At 46.0% G+C, this 21313-nt stretch overlaps 1 protein-coding gene across 11 annotated transcripts; it reads right to left on the bottom strand.

The window, feature by feature from the left end:
* Positions 1 to 622: 622 nt before the first annotated feature.
* On the bottom strand, positions 623 to 21221 carry NCOA5 (nuclear receptor coactivator 5). Of its 11 annotated transcripts, none has more exons than XM_080404240.1 (10): positions 20553 to 21221; positions 16931 to 17117; positions 16268 to 16375; positions 12209 to 12275; positions 8412 to 8789; positions 8028 to 8143; positions 7762 to 7888; positions 5617 to 5816; positions 3321 to 3644; positions 623 to 2641 (listed from the first exon to the last, which is right to left on the bottom strand). In XM_080404240.1, exons 1-10 carry the CDS (start codon positions 21042 to 21044, stop codon positions 1986 to 1988), a joined length of 2655 nt encoding a protein of 884 aa, XP_080260366.1. In that variant the 5' UTR covers positions 21045 to 21221; the 3' UTR covers positions 623 to 1985. The 11 variants fall into 11 exon arrangements, with proteins under 11 accessions (XP_080260366.1, XP_080260370.1, XP_080260369.1 ...); XM_080404244.1 differs by lacking the exon at positions 20553 to 21221 and adding an exon at positions 20008 to 20518; XM_080404243.1 differs by lacking the exon at positions 20553 to 21221 and adding an exon at positions 17878 to 19988.
* Positions 21222 to 21313: the final 92 nt, after the last annotated feature.

Raw genomic sequence — 21313 nt, forward strand, 5'->3', positions numbered from 1 at the left:
ACAGAGGAAGCGAAACATCAGGAGAGGCACAGCCCCCTCCCCAAGGGCCACATTTTCCATGTTTAAGCTCATGTATATTTCTCATCACCCCAGCAAAGATGCTTTACCTCTCTGTAGGGTTGTAGATATGGAGAAAGGGATCTAACAAGCAGAGACTGGAAGAGGAAAGACAGCAGACAGACATACTTCCATCCAACGTCAGGTTGTGTAGTAATGGCAGCACGAGGTCAAGACAGGCCAGTGCTAAATGCACAGGGATGTGTAGGCCTAACTTCAGAGAGCAGCCATACAATTAACAGCAACAGCGGCAGACATCAGCTCACCACTGGCCCAAGTGCACTCACCAGCAGCAGCCGGAGAGGCTGCCGACCCCCTGCGCCAGCCCCACCGCACACCGCTCCAGCATGCAGGTGCTGGAACGGGTGCGGGGGCTGCTCCACCCGAGATCACCCAAGTCCACTGGGTGAGAGTAAGTATCTGTGAGGTACTTCAAGTGTTACAAACTGCGAGGACTACAGTGCTCTCACAGTGGGTCTGACACCTTATCTGAAAGCAGAGAGTAACGGCAAACACAGTGGAATAATCTATTTCAGTAGTACTCAAGCTGTCAAGTGTCAGAAACGCAACAAAACGTTTTTCCTGCCTTTTTATTAGAAAGTAATGTCCTCGTTAACAGCACAGAGAAAGAAAAAAAAAAGTTACAACACAAACCACCTGGGACAAAGAAAATCCTCTGCTCCAAGAACACTGCTTTCTTAGTTTCTTTCGGTTCTCTGCAGGAAGCCTACAGACTCTAAGGTGGCTGTGATGGGGAGGACCACACAGCTACGAGATGTTCTGTGTTCTGGTATCAAAATGTGTTGCTGGTTAAAAACACGGTGAAGAATCACTGCCCGATTTTCCTCTCAACTGTCCACTGCAGCTACCAAAATGTTGAAAAAAATGTATAAAATTATGGTATTGCATCTTGGCATTGCCTCTCCACCTTAGATGGACAAAACACCAACCAACAGTGAGATGAAGTTTCAGGGAGCAGATGTTCACCACCTGGTAACCGGCTGCAGGTATTCCCAAGGGAGGGCCAGCAGCATATCAGTGTGGCTGCGGCTGAGCTGTTGGGTTGTAGTAACCAACCGTCCCAAAGCAAGATTGTAAGAAAAGGAAATTTATACGCCAAATTCGACAGATCAATCTTAATACTGACAACTTGGTGTAGAAAATTGACAGACCGTTTGAAATCTCTGCCTTGGCTGGAAGCTCTTGTGTTTCAGATCTGCCACAGTACTCAGACCAAAGCTGCCAGTTTCTGTGAGGTGGGCAAGGTGCAGAGCATTTGTCTGCCTCACTCTGCCAGGACATGACACTCCAGCTATAGAAGGACCAAATGCACAGTCCTGGGTTACTGAGTAGTGGTCAGGCATGTGTCTCATGAGTTCAGCTGCTAGTGCTACCACTGTACTTTCCAACTGGCTTATATGCCATTAAAAAAAGAAATCCAAAGAAAAATAGTGCCCATTCCAAAAAGGTGGATCTCCAAGAAGGCCCAAGTCAGCGTACCGCTCTGTTCAGCCTCCTATTTCCTCAACACCACTGACCCAAGACTATACTAAGACCATCCACTGAGACCAGACTGCACTGCAATGTGAAGATGCACCAGCTACTGGGAGTAAGGAAAACGCAGAAGGACTGTCATTGCAGCAGCTTCTGGGACTGGACGAAACAACCAATTATCCAAAGTGGCTGTTAGCACATCGTGCCATTAAGAAAAGAAAGTATACTTTTCCAAACACTGCTAACCAGACCGAGGTGAGGAAGGGCAGCACTAGCAACAGTCAGCAGCAATGCCACTGGGGTACACTCTCACCGAAGTGGAGAGGACATGCATATCCAGGGGCATTTGTCCCGTGTCAAGGACAGGAGACTCTTTAAACAGCTATAAGTATGGAATGGCAAAAGGGAAGGGGAAAGGGCCTCACAGCTCAGCTTTAATAGTGTCGTTGGTAGGAACCCATAGGTTGCTGGGCTGAGGACCCTGCTCGCCCCTGGGCCACGGTTTGGCTCACTAGGTGGGAGAGTGCAGGACCACTCTGGATAAGGGTGTCCAAAGCTTTCTGTACACTGGGGTTGTCAAAGTTGATACCAGAAGATACTGGCCTTTGAGCAGGTACGTTGCCAGGCACAGGGAGGCGATTTTGGTGCTGACCATAGAGCGACTGAGCTTGTGGAGGTGCTCCAGGTCTTGGACCTGCATTTCTTGAAGGACCTTGGACAGCAGGAAGCTGCGCGCTTGGAGACTGCAATCTCTGTTGAGCCTGGTTTAAATTTCCAGCACTCATCTGTGCTGACCGGGCCTGACTGCTAGCCATGTTAGCAAAGTTCTGGTTTGGAGTGCCACCTGAAGTGCCCGCAGAGGCTGCAGAACTGCTGTTTGCTACAGCAGCTGCTGCCGCTGCTGCCCCGCTATTGAAGAGGCTGAGGATTTTTGCTTGAAGCTCCTGCTGAGGATTAGAAGAGGACACTGGAACAGAAGGAGCAGAGACCAGAGGCTGTGAACCCTGATGAGCCTGAGAGCTTGGAAGGCTGGACTGACTACCCAGAGATGATCCTGAAGGTGCCCCCAAAGACTGTCTTGCCATGGGTGCTGGGAAAGAAAGGAAAGAGGGTTAAAGCTCTGCAAATGCCCTTGAGGGGGCACCTAAAGAAAACTAGTGAAACTGAGTAGGGGTCAGGCATGTGCTTCATAAGTTCAGCTGCTAGCGCTACCACTGCACTTTCCAGGTGGCTTATATGCCATTAGAAAAAGAAATCCAAAGTAAAATAGTGCCTATTCCAAAAGTGTGGGTCTCCAAGAAAGCCCAGTCAGCATACTGCACTGTTTGGTCCCCTACTCCCTCAAAACCACTGACCCAAAACTATACTAAGACCATACAGGGAGACCAGACTGCACTGCAATGTGAAGATGCACCAGCTACCAAAGACACAAACACCAATGAACACCCACCCTCTCTGAAAAGGAAAGCTGCACAGCTCTGGGGAACCCAAACCACTCAGCAGAACCGTTGCCCTTCGTGTAGCAGGCAAACCAGTTACAGCAGTCCTGTGGTGTCCCTGAGAGAATCCAGTATAAAAGTTCTTTCATCTGAAAGATGTGAATCACCTCAGGACTCCCAAGGACACGTCCATCTCAATAAAATGAGGCACTCTGTGAGGAAGTTACAGTGCTGGGACTCCTCCGCAATCCCAGGACTGCTCTCCTGTCCCAGCTCAGACGGCCCCCAAACCACATGATTAATAGCCTTGTCTGGGGCTGAGAAACTTACCCTGCAGAGAATCAGTGTTTCCCCTCAGTAACCGCTCCTTCCGGTCTCTCAAGTAATTAATTACTTTATCAGTCTCCTCAGCCGTCAGATAGCGATTGTCTGCCAGCAGGTTCAAGAGAGTCTGAATCCCTGGAGGGTGACCTCCTCTGACACCCTCCTCCGTGGGGGGTGGGCGCTCCCGCTCCTGCAGAACAGCTTCATCTGCCATCTTGGCAGCCTGCCGGGCAATTTCCTCGCGCTCCTTCTCCCGTGACTCAGTTTTGTAGCGCTCGTAATTCCTTGCCACCAGCACCATGGCATCAGCCTGGGGCATGTTGCGGTGTTCTGCACGAGGAAAAGAAACGTTTTAAGTAAACCAAAGCGATGTTAACAGAAGGTGCCTTGCCTCTCGCACACCAGCACATCTCATTCAGCAGGCAGGCACCACTCTGGGATTGCAAGCATAGACTTGGGAAGCTTCCTAGACACAGAGGAACAGCTCAATTTCCTAGAACAACAGAAGCTCAAGGCCATCCCCTAGCAAGGCCATCCTTTTCTTCCACCGCTGAGGGCTCTGAGAAGATACCAAATCAGCCCACAAAATGTCTTTCTTATCTCTCACCAAAATAAAAGGGAAAGCAGCTCCCTCTACCTCTCACATAAATCCCCTGTGCTCCAAGAAGAGACAGTTCCAGCTATGCTACTGCTAAACCCTTGGACAGGTCCAGAATTTGCCCTCTGAAGGCTGCTAAAGCTTCCCAGAGGGGGACAGTGATGGGAATATTTCTTGGTTCTGTACTGCCAATGCCTTAATACAGCACGTGCTTATGCAGGAGACAGGAAGGAAAGCACTGGCTCAATGTCACATTGCTGCTTATGTTTACTATAATAAGCAGCAATCACATTCCTCCATAATACAATGAATAAAGGTCAATTCCAAAGTAGTTTGGATTTGGGGTTTTTTTTGCAGTTGCCTTGTAAAGTTTTTGAGGACATTATTTCCACCTCACAAAGCACACACACACAAGCATTCCCCTGAACACAGGCTTAAGTAAGGAGACCAAAAGAGCCTTTACCTTCCAAAAGGTGCCCAAAGCTCTGGGCACTTTTCACATCTGCAGAACATCAAATCTTGCCACCCTTTTCCTCCTAACGGGGAACTGGGCTTCACTTCAACATGACACTTTGAACAAGGTGTGGAAAGAGTTCCCTGAAACTAACATGAACGGAAAGCTGGCCGCGTGTGGTTCAAATGAGCATATTTCATCTCTAGAAGGAGCTGTGGATGAGCTAATGACTGGGGTTCTTATCAGATCTGATACACTGTTAGATCCAGTAAAGAAGAGAAGCTTTGGTGGGATGATGGAGGAGTTAAGAGTTAAAACCAAGGGCAGTAGAAAGCCCAGGGTAAGTGTGTGTGAGCTGTACTTCTGCAGGAAATGAGGGAAAGGGAACCCTTCTACCACATCTGCATTTCAGTCAGTAAGCACACAAAACCCAGTGACTGCAATCAGAAGTTTACTCTCCCAGATGAACCTCACAAAAACGTTACTCAAGAACACGATAGGGTAGAAATAACCTTTGAAAGCTCAACTGCAGTCAAACAAGCCACCTGTGTAGAACAAGTGAACAGGCCTATGATCAGAGCAAAAGGCTGCTTTCTGAGATCACATTCTGACAAGACTTTTTAACACCTACATCCACCCCACCCTCACACTCACAACGACCATGTCAACCCTGAGATGGAAAGTAATGCAACAAGTGTAAATGGCGCTAAAAATGTATACCCAATCACTTTACAGTTCTATATTCCCAGTTTCCTGATCAGATCTTTACCTTGACCAAATACACTATCCTTATTCTGTTTTCCTTAAATCACATTTGGTTTTAAAATCCGTCCTGTAATTTGTCACATTCCAAACACACTCTCTTGGAGAGCAAAAACTGATAAACTGAGGTTGGACTGGTATTACTCAGAAATCTACCAAGGCAATTCAGTAATTTCTAGAGCTGGGGTTCATGACTCGCCCTGAGATGCAAAGGCTGGTGATGTTAGGTGCTGAGAATGCAGCCGAGATTCCCTCTTGGCAGAAATTAGACAATCCTTTTGACAAGGGACAAACAGAGTATTACAGAAGCTTGTAAATAATGATATTCACATTTATGAGATGGTGTCAAGTCATTAATAACTTCTTCTGTCACAGCAAGGATGAACTTTGTCCTGTGCGATTCTGGTTGAAAGACAAGTGTTCTAAGGCAGCACTTTGAGTGGTTCAAAGTGGCCACACAGCTACACAGCCTACCAAGACCTTAGTACCTTGTGGGGTGCCAAACATGATGTTAACAGTGCAAGAGCGGTGAACTTGATGCTGCTGGGTGATGACAATGGCAAAAGGAGACCCTCCTCTGCTCACATCGTCCAGGGCTTGCGTCAGTGACATCTCTGTGTTGAGGAAGATCAGGTCCACTACCATGCCCAGATCCCGCACCTTCCGCCCCACTGACTCCGCGTACTCCCTACCACAAAGCAAAGCCAGCAGTTTAACAAGTCAGTCACATACAGAAACAGAAACCCTGGCACATTCACCCTCTTCATCATCTCAGATTCGCTTTTCTGATGGCTTGCCAAGCTTCATAATGTTTAACAGGACAGTATTAAAGCAATCTCATTACAATAATATAAAAGCCCTTATTTTTTATCTGAATCAGTCATTTCAGTTTAACTGAAACAAATTACAAATCAAGTGTTTGCAAAGGGATTTACACTACTACAAATTTGTTTACACTGAACTCATTACGTGAGGTAATTTATGCTTGCAGAGATTTAAGGGGTACGCAGCAGAGCAGCCAACCTACAGAAGCCGGATACTTGTGTTCCGCTCAGTACCTTAACTGTTCAAACACGCCTTAGTCCTTATTGTCTTGCTCTTTCATTCTACTATTGATACTGCTCTAACCCAGTATCAACACATCTATGGATCCACTGCTCCTGTAATCTACTGTCCTGCAGACTTCCCATTCCCAGGACAAACCACAGTTTACGTGGCTGAGCTTAAAATTTTCAAGACTTTTTTTTAAAGCTTATTCTACTCAGTACCAAAACCGCAATACTGACTGCATATGCATCCTGAGAAATTCAGTCTGTGTGCACCCACACCTTTTGAAAGAGACTCAATTCATTGTCTTTGGATGCAAACATTATAATGGTGACTAAAACTGTTACCCCTTGCCAACTGTCTTTTTCAGGATTCCTTAGATACACAGGATCGTGTATCTAAGTCACTCAGGAGTCATCTTTCAACAGGTCTATAGCAGGTGACATCAATGCTTCAATACCCAAGATTTATTAACATGTTCCAGGTCTTAAGGTCTGTAGCTGTTACAGACAAAAACGATTCTTAGGATATTAAGCTGATCTTCTTGCACAAAAAAATTCTCCCTGTACCAAGCACAGTAACTGTTGGTCTATGAGAATATCTTCCAAAGACCACGCGATAAAGAATCTAAAATTTCCTTTTGAGATTTGTTCCAATAGGTAATCAACTCCATTAAAAGCAAACCACAGAAGTTTATTTCTAGTTTCACTGCTTTCCTTGTTCCAATTTCCTGTTCTGTCTTCCACCACGAGATCACACTAGCTCTTTCTGCCTCAGATATTAGCCAAGTTAAATAAAAGTGACTCTTGATCTTTTTTACAAAGGGCTAAGGAGACAGAGCTTTAAACTTCCCCTCAACAAACATTTTCTTCAGACTCCAAGCCAGATCTATGGTTTGCTGACATATTTGCTAATCTTCAATGAATTTATTTCTAAAGATACAGACATCAGACTGGTGCCATCATTATAACCCCTCTCCCACTGTACCAGGCATAGGTGTGTCCCCCTGTTCCCAACACAGTACCCACACTGTTACCTTCAGACTGCCACATGAGATTGCTCTGGTTACTACTCATACAGGCTTTTCATTCTGTTCGTGACTACTTTCAGCAGTGACTTTATATTTCTTGTGCGTTGGATTATGGCAATGACTGGTATCTGGCCTCGTAACCAACCTGACAGGAGCTCTGAAACAAACACCCCCACGACTCTGCCCTGACAACTGGTCTGTACTATTTGCTGGTTGGCACGTATTAGTAAGTTCCGTATCATTCAACCCATGAATAACAAATACAGGACAATATAACCTGTCATGACAGTAGGATGATATGAAGAATAGGTAGAAAAGTATCAGGAGAAGTTACAGTGGTAAGTGACAAGGAAACGAAAGTAAAGCACACGATACATTTCTCCATCTCATCAACACATACTCCCAGAACAGCAACAGGAGCTGTAGCTTTCTGAGGGCTCTAAAGCCATGTTCCTCAAGAGGAACCTGAAAGGCAAACGGCCTCAAAGCAGGAATAAGTTTAATTCCATTTTCTTTTACCATGCAATAATAAAACTGGTCGTAACTATTTTCTTACTTTGTCTGTTTATTCACCACTATCACAGAACAATCCACAGGTCTCTCTGCATCAAAACGTCTCTTGATTTCCTCATAGTACTGACGGTACAGCTCCTCTCGGCGCCGCTCCTCGCGCTTCACACGGTCTGAAAGCATGCCACAGGGAAGGAACAAAAAATGCCCTTTGTATCTGCTTGAAGTGCCACAGACGCAATGCATTTCGCACTGCAGGCATCTCCTCTGGGAGGATGTGGATCTGCCCGTTAAAACATTACAGGTACTCACCTTCTGAATTCACCGGTGCTCTATCAAAATGCTCTTTATAACGGTCATAGTAAGAGTCATCCTTCCGCCGATAGTAGTCTTCCAGGCGAAGGTAACGGTCATAAGCTTCATCTCGTCTGCAACATTTACAAAAACAGCAAGGATTTCTGTGCTCCAGTACAATCTCAGGCAGTAACTTTGGCCAACGCATCACACACTGACCTTCCTCAAGTTTGATTTCTGAAGTACCCACCTGCTCCCCGTGAGACACAAAGCAGGCACCCAACTGTCCCCAGCCAGACCAATTTCCGTGTCTTAAAAGCCTGACACCACCCAAACCAGTACAGCCATTGAGGCAGGAATGCCATAAAAACACATTGGCAAATACAGTCCCATGAAGATTACCTGTACAAAGGGTCCCGAGGGTCTCTCATATCCCGTGGATCTCTCATATCCCGTGGATCCCTCACATCTCGTGGATTTCTCATATCCCGTGGATCCCTGTATCGATCATACAGCGGCTCCCGTGGGTCACGAAGATCTCTAACGTCACGGGGGTCCCGCAAGTCTCTTGGATCCCTGATATCCCGTGGGTCTCGCAGGTCCCGTGGGTCCCTGTGATCTCTGGCATCACGCATGTCTCTGGCTCGAATGTCTCGAGTGTCTCTGGAATCTCGCCCATTTCTACCATCCCTGCCATCTCTGGGGTCTCTCCGTGGGCTCCCCCGAAGCGGGGAGCGGTCACGTCTGGCATCTCGGCCATCCCCGTAAGTGTATGGCTCTCTGAGGAAAACACCAGGGAAATTCCATTAGACTGCTAACGGCACAAGTACAGTTACCCCCAGATCTCTTACCTGAGGTGCCACAGCGACCCTTCTCTCAGCAGCTGACTCCTCCCTCCTATCCCAAAACAGCAAGAATTGCCCATAAAACATATTTGTTGAAGCAGCCTGGAGAAGCTTCTTAACTCTAACGTTTATCATAGCCAAACAAGACCCAGAAAGCTCCTTAATGGAGCATCACTAAAAGTATAGAGCACCTGTGGAAGAAGCGAACAGGCACCTCAGAAACGACCATTTCAAGGCCTCCAATATCAGCACAGATCATCTATCAAACATGTTTTTGCAAATCCTTGGAGACAATTCAAGGTGTTGTAGCCTAATACCCACAAATATGCAATAGCCAGGAGCATTCAAGGGATCCATTAAATTCGTTAGTCAATGACAGCAGAATACCTGAAATAATTTGTTATTTGCACATGATTAAAAAAGGAGCTTGTTGTGACCAAAGACACTGTAGGTTCCACGTTGTGCTTGGGTTTGTGCTGCTAGTAGAAAGCAACAATAGTTACCGCTGTGTCCTGGATTTGAAGGCATAGTTTCCATAGAAAGACAGTCTTATGTTTATGATGCCCCACATTAAGAGGGTACTAAACCCAACCACCACTGCATCCTCAGCAGCAATAGGCTTCTCTGTCATATCTGAATGATCCGTCTCATTCAGACCTTGTACTGCAACATCTTCAGAGTGAAGGAAGAATAACGTTCCAGTCTTTGTCTTTTCCCAGAACAGTAGGGTTTTTTCCAGGTCATATTTTCTTTTCCAGAAAAAAAACCATAATTCACTGTAGTCTAAGCCAAACAAAAAAAAATCTTGCAGAGAAACTAGTGAGCTTCACGCGTTCAGCATAGTCTTTCCCCAAGATACTGACAAACATCAGGAAAAAAACCCCGGCTTTTTGAATCTTTTTATTTCCAAAACTTGACAGACTTTTGAGTTCTCTACCAGTCTAATCTAGTTTACGAAAGACAATCAGAACACAAGTCTGTTTCCACTACAGAGAGAACAGTGGGAGCAGCAAGTCAGATGTGCCCAAGTCCAGGGTCAGGTAGGGCAGACAGTAACCAGACGGATGTGCAGTCTGCAATGGACTTCAGTGGTTAGACACCCAGCTGTGCTGGGGGACTGGCATTCTCTATTTTTATGTCAGATACAAAACAGATCTTGGGACAAACTACAGAGTTTCCACCAAGAGCATATATAGCCTCCTCCTGTAAAAGAAACACTGTATTTGCACACAAACAAGGGTAAACTCCCTCAGCCTTTGGGACACACAAATCTGCTTTTCGTGATCTGTATGGAAACCACATCCCATGAAAGAAAAGTCATCACCCCCTTCCCCCCAACCTACAATGAACGATGGCAGAAGCTCAGGGGAAATGTCTGATTTGCTCTAATAGATATTGAGTAACTGATCTCTCTGTAGCTGTAGGACTATATAGCAAAACAGCCAGATGCAGTGTAATTGTTTGGTATATGACATTTATTCCAGCTGGTGTTGGGGGTGACCAGAACAGGCCACATTCATTATCCGCAGAGACAAAAGATGCAGAATGAACAATGCACAACTGCAACAGAAGTAAAGACGTGGCGCGGGTCCTCTCTGCTCTTGCACCTGCATTGCTGCCCCGCTGCTTGTGGAGAGGCAGCAGCACGAAGGCACAGCAGCCTTCTGCTTCCACACCTCTCGCCACAGTCCAGCTCTTGCAGCATCAGCATCGCTGCCCACATCTGCTCGGGACTCAGTAGCGCCGGCCCAGCACCATCACCTGTGGCGCAGTGTGGGACTCTACACACTGGCATCAGCAGCTGTCTTTCACAGGCCTGCAGCATGGTCCAGAGTCTGTTATCCACAGCCGTGCCCAGGACTCGATGCCCATGACCTCATTCCCACCTGCGCCCACGGTGCTGCTTGGGAGCTGGTGCTAGTGACATGGGATGGCTGCAGCATCTGCAGTGCCAGCTGGGATCCAGTGCCTGTCACAGCGGCACCAAAGCCTTCAGCAGCTGTGGAATCAGTCCAGCACCACAGCACTGCTGCCCGTGGCCAATGCCCCTCCAGTGCTCCTTAGAGCAAGTGACACTGGCACCTGTTCTTGCATCCATGCAGGATGACACAGGACCCGATGCCCATGGTGCCTGCCTCTCACGCCCACAGTGCTGCCCAGCACCTTCAGCCTTATGTACCTGCAGTGCCACTGAGGCCAAAGACACGGCACCAGTGCCTGCTGCCCACATACTTGCAGTATTCTTGGGATCCTCATGTCAGCACCAAGCATGCCTGCCAGAGCCCAGGCCCAAGGCTTGCCACATCTGTAACGTGAACTCCCAGCTGTGTGCCCAAAGCATTCCCTGGGCCTCATACCTACACACTGGCCTCTGCAAGTGCATCTGGCCCTATGCAGGGTAAGTGCAACACATGCAAAAGACCTAGATGGTGCCAAGAATTGCAGCTACTCATTCTCCCTTTTTTTGGTGGTAGATGTCTTGCTAGTGACACTTTTCCCTCATTTTTGGTGATGCAACAGGTCAGTAGTAGAGCACACCAGACACGTGAGAGCTTGATTACCTCAGAGTCCAACAAGCAACACTCCTCTGTATGGAAAGCTTTAGAGTACAGGCATAGATGATGCACACCTTATACCAAACTATAACCGCAGCATGCCTTTGTGTGCTCCCTAGTAACACCATGGAAAGGAAACTGAAGTCATCCTCCTGTGACAGGACAGTCCATGTGTTCTCCACTTGCCTGTGACTTCACACACAGAAGATGTGCAGGAGCTGCACACGCTGTGCCTGCCAAGGGGTGGGAAACCAGGAGAGGCTGCACAGAAGGGGACCGGTTCCAGGTACTGACAGAGCAAGCACACATGCAGACGGGACAGTGCAACAGAGACGTGTGTGCTGTCTTGTGCTTCGCTCACTTGCTCTTTTCCAGTCTCGTTTCAGCACTGGAAGCTTTTGACATCAGAGGACACAAGATCCCGAAGTCCTCTGCAGCACAGCACTGGGAACGCTGCAGCCCCTCAGCATTCTCTAGGTGGGCCTTGGCTTCTATATTTGAGGCAGGAGCAGACATCAAGTGTATTCTTCCTCACAAGTCTCTTACAACCTGTGCTGCAAAACAATGCCTAGCTGTAGTAACAGCAGCAGACACGAGGTTTCCCTTGTGCCGCCTGGGATGTCAGCGCCAGAAGGGCTCTTAGAGGTGGAGCAGTCACATCCTGACTGTCTTGCTTGAGCATCTCCGTTTGGGGAGGTGGCAGTAGGGAAGAGACACAGACATTTAGCACAGGCCACTGGGCTCATGCCCTAAAAAGCCTGACCTTCCTAGTATAACTCACTGCTTCCAGGTACTTTACCTTCGTGCCGGACTGGACCTTGATGAAGCCTTATTCATATTTCTTCTTTCCACTGCTTTATTAATATCTGTAAAGAATAATCAACCCATCTGTTCAATGCTATGGAACAAAAAAAAGATCATCAGCACAATTCAAATGAAAGCAACTTAAGCTCAACAACATCCAGATGGTGCAAGAAAATCCATTCAGCAGAGAGACATTGTCACTTTGACAATTTTTTTATTAAGTTTAGATAGTACAATGTAATGAAATTTTCATGGATTTCTCTCACTTCAAAATAGGGTGGACAGCTTGGGAGAAGTTTTAACCTTTTACATTCAGGCCTACATCCAGACTCTTCATTCCATAAGAGAACCTCTTTCTTCTGCAGTCTATGAGCAAGCAGAAAGCGACTCATGGACTCTAGGAGAAAAAGCAGAGTCTGAAAACCTCCGAGAAAGGAAACTTATGGCCAGCACAGTCTTAAGTTCACAGCCAGTCCTGTTCAATGGAGCATGCCGCTACCCTTGTTGAAAATAATCCAAGGGTTCTCAAATGGCACATGCAACTGCCTTCCAATGGACTGCTGCAGCTTTAAGTTGTACAGCCTCCACCACTGAGGAAATGGGATCCAAGAGGCCTGAAGCACCAGCTCCTTATGCAGTCAACATGGTGCATTCAAAACACCACTGTTAACGTGATGCAAACTGATGCAACAGATCAGAAATTTGAAAATTGGTTGGCTTCTGAGCATCTCCATGAAAAACACCATGAAGTGAAATACAAAGAAGTAAGAGAGCTGAAGAAACAGTCTTGTCCTCAACCAGAAAAAGCGAAGTTGCCCAGAACTGGCAGGGACCCATATTGTTCTACTGTGAAGAAACAAAGCCTTCCGTAACAGCTGATTGAAGATGAAATAATGTACTGGAGGGGGGCAAGAACAAACAGAAATGACTTCGGATGTTTTACTCTGAGAGCCTTTTAAGGAAAGAACAAAAAAACCTTGGGTCCTATCTGCTCCCTGAGAATCTATCAACAATTAAGATTTCTTATTAGTTATTTACATTAATTAATTTCAGAGCTCCTGCAAGAGAATAAACATGCCACAACATCTTTAGGCAGATTCAAGTCTTAACATCTTCTGTAACTTCCCAAGCTACTCTTCATTACTTTCAAGAATAAAATTAGAATTAAGAGATGAGTTCTAATTTTCGTTCTTGTTGTCAATCACAAAGCAGCATGTTCTCTATTTGTGGGGGGAGAGAAGCAAGTGCAATCTGAACATTAACTACAAATGCAGCATAACAACATTCACAGGACCACAAAGCAGTCTCCCCAGGACCAAATGCAGCTGCATTGTCTACCGCCACAAACTAAATTTGATGGACATTTATTCCCTACATAGTTTTACTCATTGAAGATATGAAAACACTTCTATGCATTTGTGGAAGAATTAGTGTAATGTAACACTGGAGTTAAAGTCTCCCAAAGCCTTTTACTTTGTGTTATTAGCAATTATATTTAATACTCAGACTGCGTAACTGAAGCAACTGTTCTCCTTGCATTTATTTTTTAGTTGAGAATTTTTTCCCCCTTAAAGTGTTATCTTTAAGCAAGACACTACCTGCTTTCTTTGGTTTAAGATTTTTTATTTTCTGTTTTAAGATGTCATTGCAGAAACCTATTATGATTTTTACACTCAATACCATACACTTCTTTCAAATAAAAAAATGTATTTAAATCTGAACAAAAATATTTTAATAGAAGAAAAAACACCTTTGACAGGGATCCTTCTCTTGTGCAAAATGAACAGATTTACCAACATTTTATTTAATGCCAACAGCATTTACAGGTTAAGTATTTGAACACTGACAAACCTTCCGAGAAAAAAAAAAAAAGTGTCTTCTGTCCCATAGGATTTTGAGATGACAGGGCCACTACAATCATACAGTGTAACCTGAATAAACACAGGCGACAAGTTTCTTGAATCACATTCCTACCTCAAGTGCAGCAGTGGCATTGAACTAGAGCTTATCTTTTAGCAAAACATCCAATTCCAATTTTAAAGTCTTCAGAGCACAGAAACCACCAAAGCTCCAATAATTTATTCCACCAATGAAATACTTTGCTTTTGAAGAAAACTATTTCCGTTTAACAACTTATCACACCTATGCCTACTAGATTATAACTCACTTACTTCCAGTTCTGCCTGTAACACACAGATCACATCACTACTTTATCTTGAGGCTTTTGCTAGGGCTTGTTCTTCAACTCTTTAAGCCTTCTTCAGGTTTTTCTGAGGCTTCTCCAATTTAATATTATCCTTTTTGAACCAGGCATACCAGAACTGAACACAGCATTCCAGCAGCAAAAATCTGCAGGCACCATAACCTCCCTACTTACAAATCTGTGTTTTGCACAGCTACGGATGACAAAAGCACTCTTGCTGGGTGCAAACCTTCCCTTTTGGCTTTACTGAAAGCTCGGTTCTGCCTGCATCCAGTTAGGAAGAAGCGCGGATCATTTCACCATCAGTGACTCAACCTTCATTATTTCATTCTCTTTTTAAAACATGATTGTGTGTTTTCTTTCCAAGTCACTTATAAAAACACTGTATGGACAGGAATCATTTTTTCCAGAACACCATTCAAAGCACTGAGCAATTCCATCTATGTTACACTGAGATTCATTTGAAATCCATTTAACCTCACGTTGGTTTTAACTGTTCTAGTTTCTTAATCGAATCAAACATCTTACAGGAGTCTTTTACATCAACACTGCTACTTGCAGCCATAAAGCTTGCAGCATCATAAGAATAAGCTAGTGTGACAGGATTTATTTGGATTGGCACTAATTAATTCCCTTCTCACTGAGTGTCAGGTAAAAGAATCCCTTTGTCATCAGGGGCTGATGCCAGGCTCATCCCATTTATGCTGCCTGTTGGCACGTTGCAGTGCTCTGCTAGGTCCCTGGAAACTCCCTCATTTTCCAAGGCTTGTGGAAAACCAACATGAATAGCCTAGGCAGATCTTCATTTCACCGAGCCTCATATATGTTAGATTTAATTTGTTGGGGTTTTTTTCTTTTATTTTGAGAGGTCTAGTTTTGGTAGCTGCCGTTTTACCTTTTTTATTTTGCTACTGAAATGGAAATTATATTAAAACCACCTTCTGCCTCTTCAAAAACAGACAGCAGAAACATTAACTGAAGACTAGGTAGTCCTTCCCAGTTAGAAACTTTATCATTTCCAGACAGTGACACCTTAGCTTCTAAAACAGCCACAGTTGCCCCTATTTAAGCTTCTAGACTTGGACAATGCTGGCCATAATTTCTTCTTGTACCCTTCTACCCTTTCTATTTGCCTTCACCTCCATCCTCAGGTTCACATTTGTTACTGTACACACACCTTCCCACACATTATTATTTATTGCTCCTTTCATTCCTTTCTAAGTCAAACTGGCTTTCTTCAAATTAGTATAGGCTTACTTCAAGAGTATTTTTTTTTGCTTGCATTTAATAGATTACTCTTAGATTTCTAACCATTCATTTCTGTTTAAGTTTGCTCCCAGCATATTTAGCAGAATTATTTTCATCTTTATTGAAATGGCCTTTTTAAAGCACCTCATATTTATAGCACTACATACAGACTGATTTCACATGTGCAAAAAAAATCCAATTACTCATCTAACAAGCTGGTAAGTGCTGCGACCAATTGCTCTGAGTCTGTCAAGATGAAGCCCAATATTGGTTTACAAATGTTTTTAAAACTATGTGCATGAAGTTTCAATGACTGCTTTCTAGGGCTTACATGTTGAACAGTTTCTTACACATGATAATAGAGCTTTTCAAATACTAACACATAAAAATAAGCTCAAAGTAAGATCTAGGTCGTAACATGAACCACACAGCACTTACAACAATTAACTCTGAAGGTAAATACATACCTAGTAAAAGTGATTTCAGACTAACGCCAGGCAAGTTTCACATAGTGATCTTTCCAGAGAGCTTTAAAACAAAAGCACTCTTTCCACCAGAATGCATGCTGGGGTCAGTAGGAGAGCACAGATCAGTTTTCCTTACCTAATCTATACCCTTTATAAAGGCGACCCTTCTCACCGTCCAGAGCGGCCTGGACATCTTCTAGACGGTCATACTGCACGAACCCATAGCCATGGTACATGCTGAGGGCTGGAAAAGTTAACAGCAGGGCAAGACCAGTTACAACTAAGGGACAGTACTAACCCACACCCAGGCCATCACGTAACCCCACCAGATGAACAAGCAAAGGGGCTCTACCCAGAAATAACTATGCAAGTCTCCTGGAAAAAGCAAATCTCCCAGGATCAAAAAGCAGAGCTTAAAGGCTCTGAAATATATTTTGTAGATCAACTTCCCTCTGAACAAGGCAGTGACCAAAATACAGCCCATGAAGTGACCAAGATTTAATTAAGAGACTATGAAGTCACTTGAAAGTATTGTAACATCACACTGCAACCCCAGAAGCTTAATACAGCTAATATGTACACTTAATATAGCTAATATGTACGCATTACATTTCAGCTGTACTGAAGGAATCACTTTTTCAGAGAAAATGCAGGCTGAGAAAATTATCATTAAAAGGTCACTTTTCAGTAACAGCATTAGTCACTCCTCTCATCATCATCAAATAGCATTTGACAAGCATGAAAGTGATATTTCTCACTGAATTCCCAGCCACAAAAAGGCATAAGATAATATACTAACCCCTGATTTTGCCATATTTTGAAAATATCTCTTCCATTTCTTCACGAGTCATATGGTCTGTGGGCAAATTGCCGACAAAAAGTCTTCTCTCTAAATCCTGAGGATTGGTGCTGTTAGTGAAGTCGCTCTGTTTGATGCTATTGCTCTTGCGTCCTCGAGCCATTTTGCTTTCGTTCCAAATCCAACTCTTCGCAAAAAAGAAAAACGGCCATGCATATAATTTCAATCCATGACATTAAAATTAAACTGGAACAAGATTAAACTTAACAGCTTTGCAGACTACAAGCCAACTGGGTCTGCTTGATGTAAACTTCACTCCAGAGAAATCTTAACACAAGGAATACAGAAGTCTGGTAAAAATGTATACCGCAGCATTTTGGTTGAGCTTTTCGGTAATACGGAAAGGTAGTAAACCTAATTATTCTGCAGATAAGTTTTAATGGTTTAACTCCAAACTAAGATACAAATAAAACTCATTTTCCACTAAAACGTCTTAACTTTAAGCTTTTCAATACACCCATTGCTGTCATATCTATTTCTTCAGTCCACTGGTAGAATGTTGAAGTTTATGCAATATTTTAATAAGTGGAAAGGAAACACTTATTGCAACATTGCATAACAGGACCCAAATATTTCAATACAGCTTTGAATAAGACATCAGAAGTACTCTTTAAATGCTCTTAAGTGACCACACTTGGATCACTTCACTAAATGTGAAATCTTAGCTTTCCAACACCCAGAGAACAGTTTCTCACGCATATCCCTATTAAACAGCATATCCTTGTCAGCTCCCACAGAAGGCGGGTCCACAGCTGGGAATTTAACCACCCCCACGTAAATGCTGTACTGCTACCTATCTCTCCCAGCAGGGCAAAAGTATACTTTGTTAACCCATACTATCACAGACAAACCTGGAGCAGTCAGCAACATTCACTGCACAAACTTACCCAAAGAATTACAGCAAAAACACCCAACAAACAAAAACCCCACATAAACTCTACCAAACTAACAAAAAACCCTACCAAACCCCGCCCAGGATTCATACTTCCTGCTTTAAAAGTCACTGTTACATAAAGCTTAAAAAAAATGGAAACCACTGAAACTGTCACAATGAACTTGAAAGTTTGAAAACTATTTAATAAAGTTGTCATACTTCCTAAACATTCACCTACAGGAATGCAGAATGGAGTTTGCTGTATATAACATGCAAGAAACCTGGGAAAAGAAAGCTGATGAAATCTAGTACATCAACAGAAACTTCTACTGTTAATCACAAATGTTGACAACCAAACTCCTCCCTAACAGTAACCTACATGCATTACAATTTAAAAGTAGTTTCCAAATAAACAAGTCAAATGTCCAAAAATAATTTTACATAAATACTTTTACAACACTTAAAAGGCATGAAAAAATACATATACTCTAGCTTTGAGATGTAAAATTGGGGGGGGGGGGGGCAGGGTTTGGGTTGGTTTGGGTTTTTTGTTTTTGTTTGGGTGGTTTTGGGGGTTTTTTTGTTGTTGGGTTTTGGGTGCCTTTTATGGTTTTGGTTTTTTTGGGTTTTTTTTTTTTTTTTTTTTTTTTTTTTTTTTTAAGTGATACAAATGTCAAGTTCATTGATCTTATCCTTTTAGGAAACCCTGCAGGAACAGGAGGCAGAGAACACCTAGACTAATACTTTTCAAAATGAACTGAACTGCCAGAACAGGGAGGAGGAAAAAAACTCACAACACCCAAACCAAAATCAAACAAAAAAGTAATTTCTTCTACCATGTTTGCCTCAATCCTCCTGTAAGTTCATACACACACACACAGTTATTACCTTCCCTATTGGAAGTACAAAAACCCATCCCATTTTTCTGCATGGAAGCACTAGATTTCTATTCTACTACTGTACAGCTCAAGCTCTCAACAGCCGAGGGGAAAGTATCCCAAGATGTTTAAGTGGCTACAAAACATGGAAAGACCCATCCAGTCCAAGTTCCCATTCAGAGCAAGGCGATGCCCAAGTTAGATCCAGCTGTCCTGGCACTACCAGGGATGGGGACACAGAGAGCCTGCAACGACCTGCTCAGGCAGCACAACTGTATGTATGGTCTCAGCATGTCACGTACACACACAACAAACAGGCGTCGACAAGATTCATAACTTGCTGGTGGGACGTTTCACTTTCAATATAAAAGTCAGTAAGAAATTCCCTTTTCTTTTTCTTAAGGGTGGGGATAGTAGGGGGTGGCTGGGGAAGAGGGTGCAAGAGCTTTCCATGTGAAGAGAAACAGGGAGATATTTTTCCACTTGCAGGTCACTTTCAAAACAAAGCAATAAATCCCAAACACTCAGATGGGTTGGATTACTGGAGAACTTTCATATAAGAGCATTTACTGCCTCTTACCATCTTCTACTTGGTAGATTACAAAGTTAAGGGCCATTTAGTAATCACAAGACCAGAATAAATGAATGGTGTCCCAGGTTTAGGCACACTACACCAGTGAATGACTAATTTCCACATTAAGTCTTTTTCTATGAATGCAGCCAGAGCGCCCAACTACACACCAGGGCAGCTTCAAGGTGCCAATCCCCCACGCAGAAACCAACTGCCAGACTGGGCAGATTGCTAGAATAGGACAGCCCATGTCAACTCACACGCCAATCAATCCTCTCAAAGTTAGTGAAAGTCATTTTTCCCTTGAAATCTTATATTTAAAATCAAAGTTGTTAATTAATAGCACTACAGCTTCAGAAAGCAAGACATAGCTTAAATGGAATACTGAAACTAACTCGACACATGCGACACATGACACAGAAGTCTGCAAGAAGTTCCTGAGCAAGGCAGGAAAGATACAGCCAGCCACCACTGAAAGGAACGGTGCTGAGGAGCAATAAGCTTCCCACCCGCACCGGGTCTCACGTAAGAGCCCAGCTCTGCCAGGCTCAGCACACTCCCAGAAGCCAGGCCCGGGCCAGGGAGGCCGTTCTCGAGCAGCACTAGCACCTGCTCATCTCGGTCCCCCACGCCCTAGACAGCGGGCAGATGCAGAGCTGCCCAGAGAAAATGTTAACACGGAAAACGCTTTCACCTTCCTCCCCGAGGGTCCTGCTGCTGCTGCGAGAACGCGAGGCAGGTTTCCAAAGCACGGCTGTCGGGGCCCTTATACCCCGCCTAGGCCAGCGCCTTTGTGGCTTCCTCGAGCAGCAGTGAGGAGAGCCGCATGCCCGACGCTTGGCTGGCGGCTGCAGCTCTCACGCCAGGCTGCAGGTGCTCCCCGCGGCCGCGCTCCCCGCCACAGCGAAATCACCCGCTGCACTGCTCGGCTGCGGACCCGGCGCCTTCAATTCCGTTAGCCCCACGTACCGACCGGCCCCAGGTCGCCGCGGGAAGCAGCGTGCCGCCCCCGCAGGGGGGCTCCAGCGAGCCCTCGCTCCCCGCCGCCGCCTCCCGGAAGCGCCGGGCGGTGAGGCGGAGGCGCGGCCCACCCGCAGGCCGCGGGGCACGCCTGGCCCAGCGTAGCAGCCGGGAAGGACTCAGCCCTCCGCGAGGGTTGCTGTAACACTCTTTGATTCGAACGCTCCGCGTAAAGCCGCGCCAGAGCCGCGGGGCCCCGCCGCCAGCCCGCAGACTTACCGCCGCGCCGGGCCCGGTCCACCTTAGGCCGCCGCCCGCCAGGACAAAGGCGCCAACCGCCGCTGCCGCACGGCGCCGTCGCAAAGCGGAGGGGAAGCGCAGCGCTGTTGGACTAGCGACGCGTCGCGCTTTACGGCACGACACGCTGACGTACCGCCCGTCGCCTTGTCTGCCGAGGCATGGGCCCGGCCCACGGGGCTGTACGCCTCGCCTGGATCCCGGCATGCCCCGCGAGCCGCCGCCGCGCGGCAGCTGGGACTTGCAGTCCCGCGGAGGACAGCCGGGCGAGCCGCTGGGGGGCGCCAGCACGCCCCGCGCGGGGCGGGGCACACCACGGCACGGGGGCGGAGACCCGGGGACTGGGGACCCGGGGACCGGGACCTGGCCGGGGAATCGGGGCCGCGGAGGGGAACAGGGGCCCGGGGTCGGGGTAGGGAATGGGGACCAGGGGGAGAAATGGGAAGTGCTTGCAGCCCGGAGCCGCACATGCATCCTTCTGTGCAGCCAGTGCACCGGGATGTGGGGGCTTCCCAGGCCGGGCCCGCGGGAGCCAGGCCCAGAAATCCCCTCCCCGTCGTCGCCTGCTGGCCCCTGCACACGCGGCTCCCCCGGGACCCTTCGTGCCCTTGAGTGAGTCAGTTTTGGGAAGTGGTGGCAGGCTGGGGAATCCAGAGCACGCAGTTCCCGCCCTCGGGAAAGCACGCTGCCCTCCCAGCCCGCTGCCCCCCCTGCCCGCTGCCCTCCCTGCCCGCTGCCCTCCC

The sequence above is a fragment of the Falco punctatus genome (genome assembly GCF_963210335.1).
Source record: "Falco punctatus genome assembly, chromosome: 10".
NCBI lineage: Eukaryota > Metazoa > Chordata > Aves > Falconiformes > Falconidae > Falco > Falco punctatus.